This window comes from Anguilla rostrata, chromosome 15 (assembly GCF_018555375.3).
Source record: "Anguilla rostrata isolate EN2019 chromosome 15, ASM1855537v3, whole genome shotgun sequence".
Lineage (NCBI taxonomy): Eukaryota > Metazoa > Chordata > Actinopteri > Anguilliformes > Anguillidae > Anguilla > Anguilla rostrata.
This window is the reverse complement of record NC_057947.1, coordinates 34,960,429-34,973,632: the sequence shown is the minus strand read 5'-3', so window position 1 is coordinate 34,973,632 and position 13,204 is coordinate 34,960,429. Positions and strand designations below refer to the sequence as shown.

Here is a 13,204-nt window from a genome sequence, read left to right as displayed (position 1 = left end):
AACGTAAAAGTAACCTGCAGGCGAACGCAGACAAAACACAATCTGTTTCTCTTAAACACCGGCAGTTCAGTGCTGGAGATTACAGACAATCCACCGACAACAAAGAAAAAGAAAACGTACGTTATAACAGTTAGAGGTTAACAAAAGATCTGAGGCCTGCTTTTTATCATCTTTGAACTCTCCATTTTCCCCCTTTCTCTTGAACATTCACAAAATGTGTGAAAAGTGTTTGTTTGGAAGAAAAAAAAAAACAGACATCTGAACACTCAAAAAGAAAATGAACATGGCCAAAGAAACAAACAAAATGAACAAGCAAGCAAGTTTCTAACAGAAGATTTCTCTCAAGCTGTGAATCAATATTGGTATCGTCACAAAACTTTTCATTGCGTCAAAGCAAGTCTGTCTAGACAAACTGCAAAGAGGCAAGTTAAGAATTCATTTTAAGTGTAGGAAACAACATAAACAGACTGCTGTACCAAGCATCACTAAAGATTCACCAGTAAACCTCTCTTTATTAAAAGATATCATTTTGAATAGGAGTATATTCTTCATTATTAAGACCGTGTTCATCTGCAGAACCCAGCGGGATAGGAGAATTCTGCAAGTGCTCCTTGCATTTTTTGGCTTTAGAGAAAACCCAGAACACAGAACATGGGGCCCCCACACTGCTGTGAGTGTGAGTTTACATGGGTTCCACGGGTTCCACAGCACAGACATTAAAAGAGGCGAGAGAGAGAGAGAGGGTCGTACCTGGAAATAGGTGAACTGGGAGTGGTAGAGGTTGGGGTAGATGGAGAGAGAGAGAGAGAGAGAGGGTCGTACCTGGAAGTAGGTGAACTGGGAGTGGTAGAGGTTGGGGTAGATGGAGAGAGAGAGAGAGAGAGGGTCGTACCTGGAAGTAGGTGAACTGGGAGTGGTAGAGGTCGGGTAAGATGGAGAGAGAGAGAGAGAGAGGCGTACTGGAAGTAGGTGAACTGGGAGTGGTAGAGGTCGGGTAAGATGGAGAGAGAGAGAGAGAGAGAGGGGAGGAGTCGTACCTGGAAGTACGTGAACTGGGAGTGGTAGAGGTCGGGGTAGATGGAGAGAGAGAGAGAGAGAGAGGGAGGAGTCGTACCTGGAAGTAGGTGAACTGGGAGTGGTAGAGGTCGGGGTAGATGTGCAGTGTGGTTCCCACCACCAGCAGAGACTCAAACTTGTGCAGAGAGGAGCTGATGTAGCCAGTGAAGCCCAGGCACCAGATCTTCAGGAGGGCCTCCAGGTCAAACAGCACGGTGAAGGCCACCTGGGGGGGGGGGGGTGGAGTGGGGGGGCAGCGGAGAGAGACAGAGTCAAACCCAGGACTCTCCCCCCCCCCGACTGCAAACCTCTATTCTCTCTGACCCCATGACCTCCAGGTGGGATATGACACTCATGGATTATGAACAGGGAGGAAGACATGTTACCAAATTTCTCCAAAAGTGTGTTTACGACTTCCATTACATCAAAGTTTAGGGTAAAAACTGAGTCTACATCACCTTATTTTCTTCTTGACCAAACTGTTCCTCCAGATTAAGGCTAATCACACCAAACACGCTCCACCACAAACTTCCCTGTTCCTATTACCGTACTTGCATCAGGCTAAATCATATTATTTGCACTTTGGACTATAAAGGTTTTTTAAATGGGCTCCATTGAAAGTTGTGGAAATCTTGGCATGCTTCCAAAATGGCTGACAGTGGTACAGGGAGAGACAAAGTTAATATTCACCAAGAAGCAAATAATATCGCTCCATCCTCATTATATAGCTGACAAAGTACATTTTCCACCAGAACTTGGGGAACCACTGGAACAGCCAGAATCTGTAGTTATAAATATTACTAACAACCTTGCGGCAAGCACCCAATAATGATGCAGAGCACAGTGGTGCTGCATAGGCATAAAGAGGTCTTGTTTCTTGCCAGAAGGAACATTTCTGGTAACCAGTTTTTCCTGCACTTCCTCCCAATATGAACGTGTGTGTGCGTGTATATATGTGTATATTCATGATCACCACAACCAGGGCGGCAGTGTAGTATAATGGATAAGGAGCTGGTCTTGTAACCTAAAGGTCACAGGTTTAATTCCCGAGTAGGACACTGTTGTTGCACCCTTAAGCAAGGTACTTAACCTGCATTGCTTCAGTATATATCCAGCTGTATAAATGGATGCAATGTGAATGCTGTGCAGAATGCTGTGTGAATCGCTCTGGATAAGAGCGTCTGCGTAATGTAATGTAATGTAACCACCTCCCTGTCAACCCAGGAGAGGAAGTGGAGAAGGGCCAGCACTGCTCTGGCCTGCTCAGGCCTGCTCTAGAGCAGGGACTGAAGCCTGCTCTAGAACACGGTTTCTTAACAAGGTCAGCCACCCCGCACCACCCAATTCTTATCTGCTTGTCCAAACATGGCTGGATTTGAAAATTCTACAGAACCGTCAAGCATGCAGTGGGGCAGCCTGTTGTATCGTTTACGACACTAGCCATCATTGTTTTGCCATAACATCCTCATTTTGTAGCAGTTTACAGTAAATTGAGCAGAATGAAATTACTGCTCATTCTGGACATTGTTAGCCTTTGCTAATTAAACATGAATCGAATTGGGGGGGATGATGGGGAGGTGGTAAATTAATTCAACACATGTATTGAAATGAGGTAATGAAAGCGAAAAAAAGAAAATGGCAGAGAACAAAACCTGTCTTCCCCATCGCCGTAGCGATGGAGGGGGAATAAAATAAATATATAAATGGAGAGTGGCAGATGTGGATGTGGCCCATAGTCCCTGGGGCTCCCCAAGCGTATCTCCACAATTCAGCTGTGAGAGGAGAGGGTGGTCTCCACACAGAGCACCACTGCACCACCTGCATACTAATCACACAGAGAGAGAGAGAGAGGGAGAGGGGGAGAGAGAGAGAGAGAGAAAGCGAGAGGGAGAGGGACAGAGGGGGAGGGGGAGAGAGAGAGAGAGAGAGAGAGAGAGAGAGAGAGAACACTGCAGGCACGAGCTGGCTGTGTGTGTGTGTGTGTGTGTGTGTGAGAGAGAGTGTGTGTGTGTGTGTGTTAGTGTGTGTGCATGCGTGCGTCCATGTGTGTATGTGTGCATGGATATGGATGTGTGTGTGGGTGTGCATGCGCGTGTGTGTGCGTTGGGGGGCGGTCTGTACAAAACGTTACCTGAACAGGAAGGACGATGTGCCCTTGCAATTAATCACAACCCAAGTTTATTTCTCCTCCTCCACATTTAAAAGGGACCCTCTCTCCCTACAGCTGTTCTCCTCTCTCGGTGTTCACCAGCTGACTCACCGTCTCCGATCTCTAATCTACGCTCCTGCGCCTCCACGCCTCACCTGCGGAGCGCCGCCACGCTCTGAGCAGCAGCTGATCCACGCAAACGGGGAAAATAATGAGCGATAAGAGAGCGAAGGCCAGCGAATCGCGGCTGCAGCGTCCGGCCAGAGCAGTGCACCCTGGGAACGCCCACATCTCATATCTACAGGAGTTCTTTTAACGCCATAATGTTTAATTGGTTTGCAAAGAAACATTTTTGTTTTCTAAGGGCTAAATGCATTATCAAATCAATAATATTGACACTGTGAAGAAATACAGCACCACTTGCCAAACCAAATATGCCAAAGATATCAAGCCAAATAATGGCAATTACAGGGCAATTTGCTAAAAATATCATTTTAAATTATGTTTTTTTGCATTTTTCCTGTTTACCTGGAAAAAATATAGATGAATGAGAAACCATAAAAATACTGTTTATTTTCCGAGCTCTCTCTCCTACACACACATGCACACACACACACATACATTCTCTCCCACACACTCACGCATTCACTCTCTCTCTCACACACACACACACTCACCCTCACACACACACTCACGCATTTACCCTCTCTCGCACGCACACAAACACACTCACCCTCTTACACAAATACACACACACACACACACACACTCAACCTCTCACACACACACTCACGCATTCACCCTCTCTCTCGCACGCACACACACACACACCCTCTCACACAAATACACACACACACTGACCCTCTCACACACACTCACGCATTCACTCTCTCTCTCGCACACACACGCACACTCACCCTCTCTCACACACTCACGCATTTACTCTCTCTCTCACACACACACACTCACCCTCTCACACAAATACACACACACACTCACCCTCTCACACAAATACACACACACACTCACCCTCTCTCTCGCACGCACACACACAGACGCACAGAAGGTTCTTGTTGAAACACACAGTAATAGGAAAGCCCTTGTCTCGGCACTCAGCTCATAGTGAAAGGCAATGCACTCAAACAGACAGGAACAAAGACAGAATTTAACGGCTACAAAACAAAAAGTGGCGGGGGAAGTCGCCTCTCATTACGCCAAAATGGGTTTGAAAAGAATACGAACCACAATTAAAACATCCTCCTGTTACCTTCCCCAGATTACACCCAGCGATCACACGGGGCCAAGCAGCGGGACGTGGAAAGAACTGCACTTTTCAGCTTTCCTTCCCAGTGAAACTTTTGAAAAGAAAACCCGTCGCTTTAAACTGCCAAGAGCAGCTGGAAACAGCACGTTTTGTCAGTTAAAATGTTCTCAGCTGAAATGATCTGAACATTGAGGTAAAAAAAAAAAAAAAACCTTTTCTCCTGTACGCCATCTGTTATTCCTGCAGCGTTGGAATAACTGACTGAAACGAAACTGTACGCGCATTTCCCCGCGCTGTGAGTTCAGGACACGGCTCTGTCTAATAGGCATTGATAAAGACAGCGCGGCTTGGAACATCCTTACAGAGGAAGGCCTAGAGAAACTGACTGTACCGCCTAATTCACCACGATGAAAAAAATGAAATATCCACAATGACAGGTGAAGAAAATACCACTTTACAGAGGCATCTGCTGTCACTACACCAGGTCAGTTGCTCAGCTTAAATTCTACCTGCTATCACAAGAATCCAACAGGGCCTCTCTTCTTTGAAGCAAAGCGTTTTCATGGTATTTAATAAGTAGTTAGTATAATACATACAGTATAACAATATTTTAGCAAATCCCTTCAAGCCATTTTAAACACTGAATTCATTGGAAAAAAATACTGCACGACAAGACTATGAAAAATTAAATTCATCTGGAATTGAATATTTATTGGCTGTTCATTGAATCCTTTTGTGGAAGTTCAAGCCAAGCACATGACATTTAAGAGGCGTTAGGAGAAGGGTTACACCTTGAACATCACCAGTGGTTTACCTTTCAACTTTGTGTTTCTAAAGAGAATCGGAACAGTCGTTGAAGTTTTCAGACGGGGAATAATTCAATAAAGTATCAGAGGCTGAAGGGAGAACATGAGCCAACGGCTCCATCGCACGTCAGCAAACGAAGAACACGGGAGGGGGCTCGACAAACACCCGGCAGAACTTTAATAACCTCCCACACACCCCCCACAGAGCTGATTCACCAGCGCCAGAGCCCTCAGAAGCACTGGGATCTTCTGCCCAGGAAAACTGCTCACAAAGGCCAGCCCAACACTGTCCCTGGATTCCCCAAAACCCAACACTGTCCCTGGATTCCCCAAAACCCAACACTGTCCCTGGATTCCCCAAAACCCAACACTGTCCCTGGATTTCCCACAACCAAACACTGTCCCTGGATTCCCCACAACCAAACAGTGTCCCCTGGATTCTCCAAAACCAAACACTGTCCCTGGATTCCCCAAAACCCAACACTGTCCCTGGATTCCCCAAAACCCAACACTGTCCCTGGATTCCCCACAACAAAACACTGTCCCTGGATTCCCCAAAACCAAACACTGTCCCTGGATTCCCCAAAACCAAACACTGTCCCTGGATTCCCCACATCCAAACACTGTCCCTGGATTCCCCACAACCAAACACTGTCCCTGGATTCCCCACAACCAAAGACTGTCCCTGGATTCCTCACAACCAAAGACTGTCCCTGGATTCCCCACAATATCCCTTTTTATGCAAAAAAAAACACTCTCAAAACAAATGTGTTAAAAACAAGGCATAACGTGCCATTTTTGAACACACCTGCAGGTCTAGATAAGGACAACACATTTGTTGTCACTTTCAACAAATGTTTTTTGTTAAAAAAAAGTCCCCTTTCGCAACACAAATTGTATATTTATGACACAAAAGTAGTGCTGTAACTTTGACACAAAATCTGTTGAAAGCAACACCAAAGCAGGAACACAAACAGTGTGTTGGATATTGGCACATCGGTTTTGAGAGTGCGATCTGCATTTATTATTTATTTATTTATTTAATTTCATTTTTAAACGGCGGCACGACTTTCTTACCTCTGCCAGGTAGAACTCGTCGTAGTGCTGTCGGTGATTCTCGCCTTTGTAGTAGTTGCTCGCGGCAACAATCACGTCCACCGCCACCATGCTCAGGATGAACATATGGAACACTGAGGAGCGCATCAGTTGCTGTGGAGACAGACAGACAGACAGATGGTCAGACAGAGGCAGACAGAGACAGACAGACCATTAGTTCATCAGACCCATCAATCACCTGGGCAGGGAGCACCCAGCTGAATTCGCTCAGAATGCGGAGGTATTTCCTGCTAAAGCAAGACAAGAAAAACACTCTCTTCCAGAGAAAAACGATGCAGTGCATGATTCAATCCCACATCCCAGTCTGCAAAAGCAACATTTTCCCAATCTTCAGCCTGGGAAATTTCTACATATACTACATTGGTCCACATTTCCCTCATGAAAAAGGCAGTTAAATAAATTCTGGTTCTGCTAACCAGTAATCTCTGTTACAGTATACGCTATGTTTGATATTATATTGAAAAAGTCAGCAAATTAGCATTTTCAGATGCAGACACCACGCTATTGGTACTGTCACATCCTGGATCCTTTGGTCTCCCGCAGCAGGCCGACATGGGCCTTCGTGAGCGTCAGTGGCTCTGAGCTTTGGGCCGCGGCTCGCTCTCTGTAGAGGAGAGGCCCGATCCTCCACAGATTCATAACCGAAGCGATTAACCCCAGGGAGGGTCGAGCGGGCCTGGCTGCACGCAGCGGCGCCCCCTGTTGTTGTTCGTTCGTTTTTTGTGCCAAATAAAGCCGTCTCGGGCCAGGCGGGCTTAACGGCGGCTCTGGCTGCTCTCTGAGCTCGCCGCTCTGGCCGCTCTCTGAGCTCGCCGCTCCGGCTGCTCCCTGAGCTCGCCGCTCCGGCTGCTCCCTGAGCTCGCCGCTCCGGCTGCTCTCTGAGCTCGCCGCTCCGGCTGCTCTCTGAGCTCGCCGCTCCGGCTGCTCCCTGAGCTCGCCGCTCCGGTTGCTCTCTGAGCTCGCCGCTCTGGCTGCTCTCTGAGCTCGCCGCTCTGGCTGCTCTCTGAGCTCGCCGCTCTGGCTGCTCCCTGAGCTCGCCGCTCTGGCCGCTCCCTGAGCTCGCCGCTCTGGCCGCTCTCTGAGCTCGCCGCTCTGGCTAAAGCGCGCTAGCTCAGCTGTAACCGGGGTAACCAAAGCCCAAAACAAACAAGCCGTATCCCAGCGCTGCTGTTTAGGGCGGAGTAAATCACCTCATCAGCTCAGTCACAATATTTGTTATTGAATATCGGACAAGAGGTCTCGCCCTCAGTAAAGGGTGCTTCATCCATGAAAAGCCAAACAAACCCCCACTCGCCCACACACACACAAACAGACACACACATGCGAAAGTACACACACACCCACACACACACACACACACACGCACACACGCACGCACAGACACACACAGGCGAACACACACACATTATATTAAGAGTCAGGTACAGATATGAAAAATATGTTTGGTTTTTTTAAAATTTTTTATTCAGTCAACTTTCATAATCTTGATATGTAATTTAATCATCCATTATCTTGCAGGCAGATATAATCAAAGCATAATAAAATGATTTTTTTTTCCCCCTCAAGAGAAGATGCTACCTTTAATTACTGGAAATAATTATCTGGAAAGGTTAATGTACAGACCTCAGCATAGGACACTCAGCAGAGGAAAACTCCTCACAGCAATTCATAATTGAAATTATAGGAATTACATAAAAAAAATTTTTTTTGGAGATTCCTAACAATTAGCTTGTCAGCGGCTTTAAAATTAAAAATTCACTAAAAGCAAAATATTCCTGCCTTGAATTCTCATGCTTCCAACTGCACAAACAGCATTTAGATAAATCGGGACTCTGAAAACAACGTCCTGTTCTCAGAGGTTTAGAGGAGATCATTTAATAATCGGCAACTGGTCCCCCTCTCATGTAACGCCGGGCACCCACCGCACGCGTCGCGTATGCGTCGCGTAAACAGCAGGGCGAAGCAGCACGGCGCGACGCGTAGGGTGTCTCCACTGGTTCCGTTTGTGTCGCGCAAAGGCTTGCGTAAAAGCTATATATTCCTAGTAGCTCTCGCAGTCTGCAGTGGGCTTTTACATCGTGTATTTCACGTTTGTTCACGACTGTTGATTATGGGTTAAGTGAATACTTTGGTGAGAGACCTTTTTCAGTTTGTTAATTTGGTAATATTTCGTTAACTCGTAAATAGCCTACGTGAGAAAGTAAACGCTTTCAAGAAGTACCATAAACTTAAATCGCAACGTAGCCTGCATAACAATCAATCTCAAACTGTATTAATTTATTTGTTTGGTTAACAAGCGTGCCAATTTCATGAAGAATATGTAATGATCATAATAATAATAAATAATCCGTAATCAACCATTGGGAATTCCCGTGTTGTCTTGCCATTCACGTCAAAACATTTATAGGATCAGATTTAGTAAAATCAGCTAATCATGAAAAAGTCAGTAACAGTTTTAATCTTGAAGGGATATGAAAACCACAACGCCATGAACACCGGAAGCTTTGAAGTACAAGTGCAATAAAGGCTTGCTTACAACTTCATTTATAAAATAGGTGCATTTTCATCGGCAAGACCACTAAATAATCTGATTTTTTTAAAGCTCTGTGGATTATCTGATTTTTATTAACAAGCCCTTTTGAAAGCACGGCGAACGAAGACATCGGAGAAGTCAAATAGGCTGAGCAATGGTTGGTTAAAAACTATCTTCCAATACTCGAGCTAACAAACCACTGCTCGGTGCATTCCCTTCTACGTCACTCAATAGCCTACGTCTTTCTGTGGTGTATTTTCAATTTACCCCACCCCTCCGCAAAATAAGACAGCGAAACTAAGTTTGCCTTTCCCCCAGGTTCCAGTTATTTATTTATTTTACAAAACGAAAAGGCTTGTATTTTTTTAGCTGCTTAAAAATATCTGGGAGGTAACTAGGGACACACCCCAGTAATATAAGAATGAAATATAAATCAGAGCATGTATACCTAGCATTTTAGAGCATATTTCTGTGTATAAACAGGCCAACGTGACGCGCGACAAGCCGAAAAATAGAACAGAAGCGAAAAACTACGCTTCAGTTCGCTTGTGTCGCGCGAGCTTCGCAGCCGGTACGCGACGCGTTCGCATCTGGTGGAGACGACGTCGCCCGCTGCCGTTGTAATAACAGTACTTCAACTACGCTTCAGTTACGCGCGTAATACGCTTAAAGCCGGGCACCCACCGCACGCGTATCGGCCGCGAGCGCACTACGCGCGTATTACGCGCGTAACTGAAGCGTAGTTGAAGTACTGTTATTACAACGGCAGCGGGCGACGTCGTCTCCACCAGATGCGAACGCGTCGCGTACCGGCTGCGAAGCTCGCGCGACACAAGCGAACTGAAGCGTAGTTTTTCGCTTCAGTTCTATTTTTTCGGCTTGTCGCGCGTCACGATGGCCTGTTTATACACAGAAATATGCTCTAAAATGCTAGGTATACATGCTCTGATTTATATTTCATCCTTATATTACTGGGGGTGTGGTCCCTAGTTACCTCCCAGATATTTTATAAGCACCAAAAAAAAAAATACAAGCCTTTTCGTTTTGTAAAAATAAATAAATAAATAACTGGAACCTGGGGAAAAGGCAAACTTAGTTTCGCTGTCTTATTTTGCGGAGGGGGTGGGTAAATTTGAAAATACACCACAGAAAGACGTAGCCTATCGCACTTGTACTTCAAAGCTTCCGGTGTTCATGGCGTTGTGGTGTTCATATCTCTTCAAGATTAAACTGTTACTGTCTTTTTCATGATTAGCTGATTTTACTAAATATGATCCTATAAATGTTTTGACGTGAATGACAAGACAACACGGGAATTCCCAATGGTTGATTACGAATTATTTATTATTATTATGATCATTACATATTCTTCATGAAATTGGCACGCTTGTTAACCAAGCAAATAAATTAATACAGTTTGAGATTGATTGTTATGCAGGCTACGTTGCGATTTAAGTTTATGGTAATTCTTGAAAGCGTTTACTTTCTCACGTATTTACGAGTTAACGAAATATTACCAAATTAACAAACTGAAAAAGGTCTCTCACCAAAGTATTCACTTAACCCATAATCAACAGTCCTGAACAAACATGAAATACACGATGTAATCCCACTGTATACTGCGAGAGCTACTAGGAATATATAGCTTTTACGCAAGCCTTTGCGCGACACAAACGGAACCAGTGGAGACACCCTACGCGCCGCGTCGTGCTGCTTCGCCGTGCTGTTTACGCGACGCATACGCGACGCGTGCGGTGGGTGCCCGGCGTAACAGTCACCGCAGCTGCGGATAATTCCAGAAAAGGTTCCATTAAATGGCAATTTTGAAAGGCCCGTTACAATTCAGAACTGCTTAAAGTTAACGCGTCCTGAGAGCCCAGTTCTGCTAACGGACCTGCAGGCAGTCGGCCTCTGAATGGCTTCTGTCTCTCCTCTACCGCACGCCCTTCAGAGCAGATGGGGCGGCAGTGCAGTCTAACGGTCAGGGAATTGGGTTTGGAACTCCAAGGTCGTGGGTTCGAATCCCCGGTGGAGCACCGTACCCTCGAGAAAGCGCTCAACTTGAAACGCCTCCGCAATTATCCAGCCGCATAAAATCGAGCGCGTGTGAAAGAATGTTCTACCGTACAAAGACCAAAACGCCAACATTTCACCCAGGTCATCTCTTCATCAAATCACAGATCATACTGCCTTCTCCTTATGAAGACGGCAGGGTTTTTTTTTTGGGGGGGGGTAGATAAATAAAAAATCGGGGATAAAATATTAATTTTAAAAAAGCTGCTTGTGGCTACACTGGCTGCATTTACATTCAGCCAAGATGCTTATCCAGTGACTTCCACAGCTTGCATTCTTTCTACACACAATCCATTCACGCGGCACCTCTATCTGAGTGAAAAAATAGTAATAACATTTACATACAGTACATGGCTAAAGGGTCAGTAAATAAATAAATAAGTACATAAATGGGCAAATAACTTACATTATTTTATATACAGTCCACTCATACAGCCGGGTATTCTACTGGAGCAGTTTGGGTTTTAGCAGGCCGCTCAATGGTGCAATGGCCTCGCCTCACCAGAGAACTGGAACAGCCACCTCACACATGACCACTGAAGCTAAAGGTACGCTAGCCAGCGCTGTAAATCCTGTCAGGCGCTTGATTCATGTCCATTAATATCGTGTGTGCGCACACGGGGACGTCTCGGAGGGTGCGTGCACGAGCGAATGGATGGACCATTAACTCTGTCGGACAAGCCCACGTCCATAATGAATTAAGGCTGACGCACATCCATCTGCCCCCTTGGTGTAGCCCGACCCATTAAGGGCCAACCTCGTGGCAGAGCAGCATGTGCTTTAGATCATTTTAGAGTGACTTACTCCAATAACAATTAGGTGCTTTCAATAAAAACCCTTCATGCAAAGGTTATACAGCTATGAGGGGTTGAAGAACAAAACAAAATGTGTAATGCAGGGAGAAAAAAAAAACTACAACAGCTAACCAAAATACATCCGTTATTTCTAATGTTAAACACTGAAACTATATTTCTCAAAACGTAAAATACTTCTTTTTAAATGAAATGGGTAATTACTGTTCTGACAATATGACGGATTGTGTCAACACAGAAAAATATACTAGTGAATAAATTTGATGTTAACAATTACTAATATTAATGTTAGCCATGTCTCTCATTTTCTCTTGGAACTTTTTTTCTTTCTGTAGGTCACCCAGAAAATTTCAAACTGACACGTTGAGAAAATGTGCCAGACTTACAAAATCTCATCTGAGAAAGGCACTTAGCAGCTCCTGAAGGCATCTCCTACCCCTCAACCCCCCCCCTTCCCCCCCCCCCCACCCGCACTTTGGGACATGGGGGCAAGGAGGGCAGTAACGGTTTCAGGATTTCACTCCAACTTCTGCTCTTAATTATTTAATGAGCCCAATTATTCGTATGTTCTGACATTTCAGCAACACTTGTTGATAAGCCCATCAATCACGACTGATCACTGCGTGTGCATCCCTATACTGCAGCAAATGTTCTGCTGTAGTCTAATGTCCAAAGCAACTGGTGGTGGCGTGTAGAGTTAATTAGCTAATTGACAGGGTAATTGGGGGAAGCTAAATCCTGCAAACACACAGGCCCACCGGGAATGGAACAGACCTCCCCTTATTCAGGCTGAACTCATCCAAACACACCCTAATAAAACTGGCGCAGTCAGGAGTGCTGAAGACTCTGCTGCTGCCACCGTATATTGACCTTCTAGTTGTTTCCTGAAGGTCAATATTACAGCATTGCATCCTAAGTTTGAGTTTTCTCTAAAATAATGGTTAAAAAAAATGATATAGACAGCACGCCCAGTTACAACTGGCACAGACTGCACCCCCAGTTACAACTGACACATACAGCACCCCCAGTAACAACTGACACATACAGCACCCCCAGTTACAACTGACACATACAGCACCCCCAGTTACAACTGGCACAGACTGCACCCCCAGTTACAACTGACACATACAGCACCCCCAGTAACAACTGACACATACAGCACCCCCAGTAACAACTGACACAGACTGCACCCCCAGTTACAACTGACACATACAGCACCCCCAGTTACAACTGACACAGACTGCACCCCCAGTTACAACTGACACATACAGCACCCCCAGTAACAACTGACACAGACTGCACCCCCAGTTACAACTGACACAGACTGCACCCCCAGTTACAACTGACACAGACTGCACCCCCAGTTACAACTGACACAGACTGCACCCCCAGTTA

General features: G+C 45.5%; 1 protein-coding gene across 1 annotated transcript in view; it reads right to left on the bottom strand.

The window, feature by feature from the left end:
• nalcn (sodium leak channel, non-selective) overlaps positions 1–13,204 on the bottom strand; it is a 197,398-nt gene that overhangs the window by 74,170 nt on the left and 110,024 nt on the right. The window contains exons 13-14 of the mRNA XM_064311109.1: positions 6,353–6,484; positions 1,115–1,282 (exon numbers count right to left, since the gene is read on the bottom strand). Of these exons, the coding sequence (XP_064167179.1) occupies positions 1,115–1,282; positions 6,353–6,484 (300 nt within the window). The remainder of the gene's footprint in view (positions 1–1,114; positions 1,283–6,352; positions 6,485–13,204) is intronic.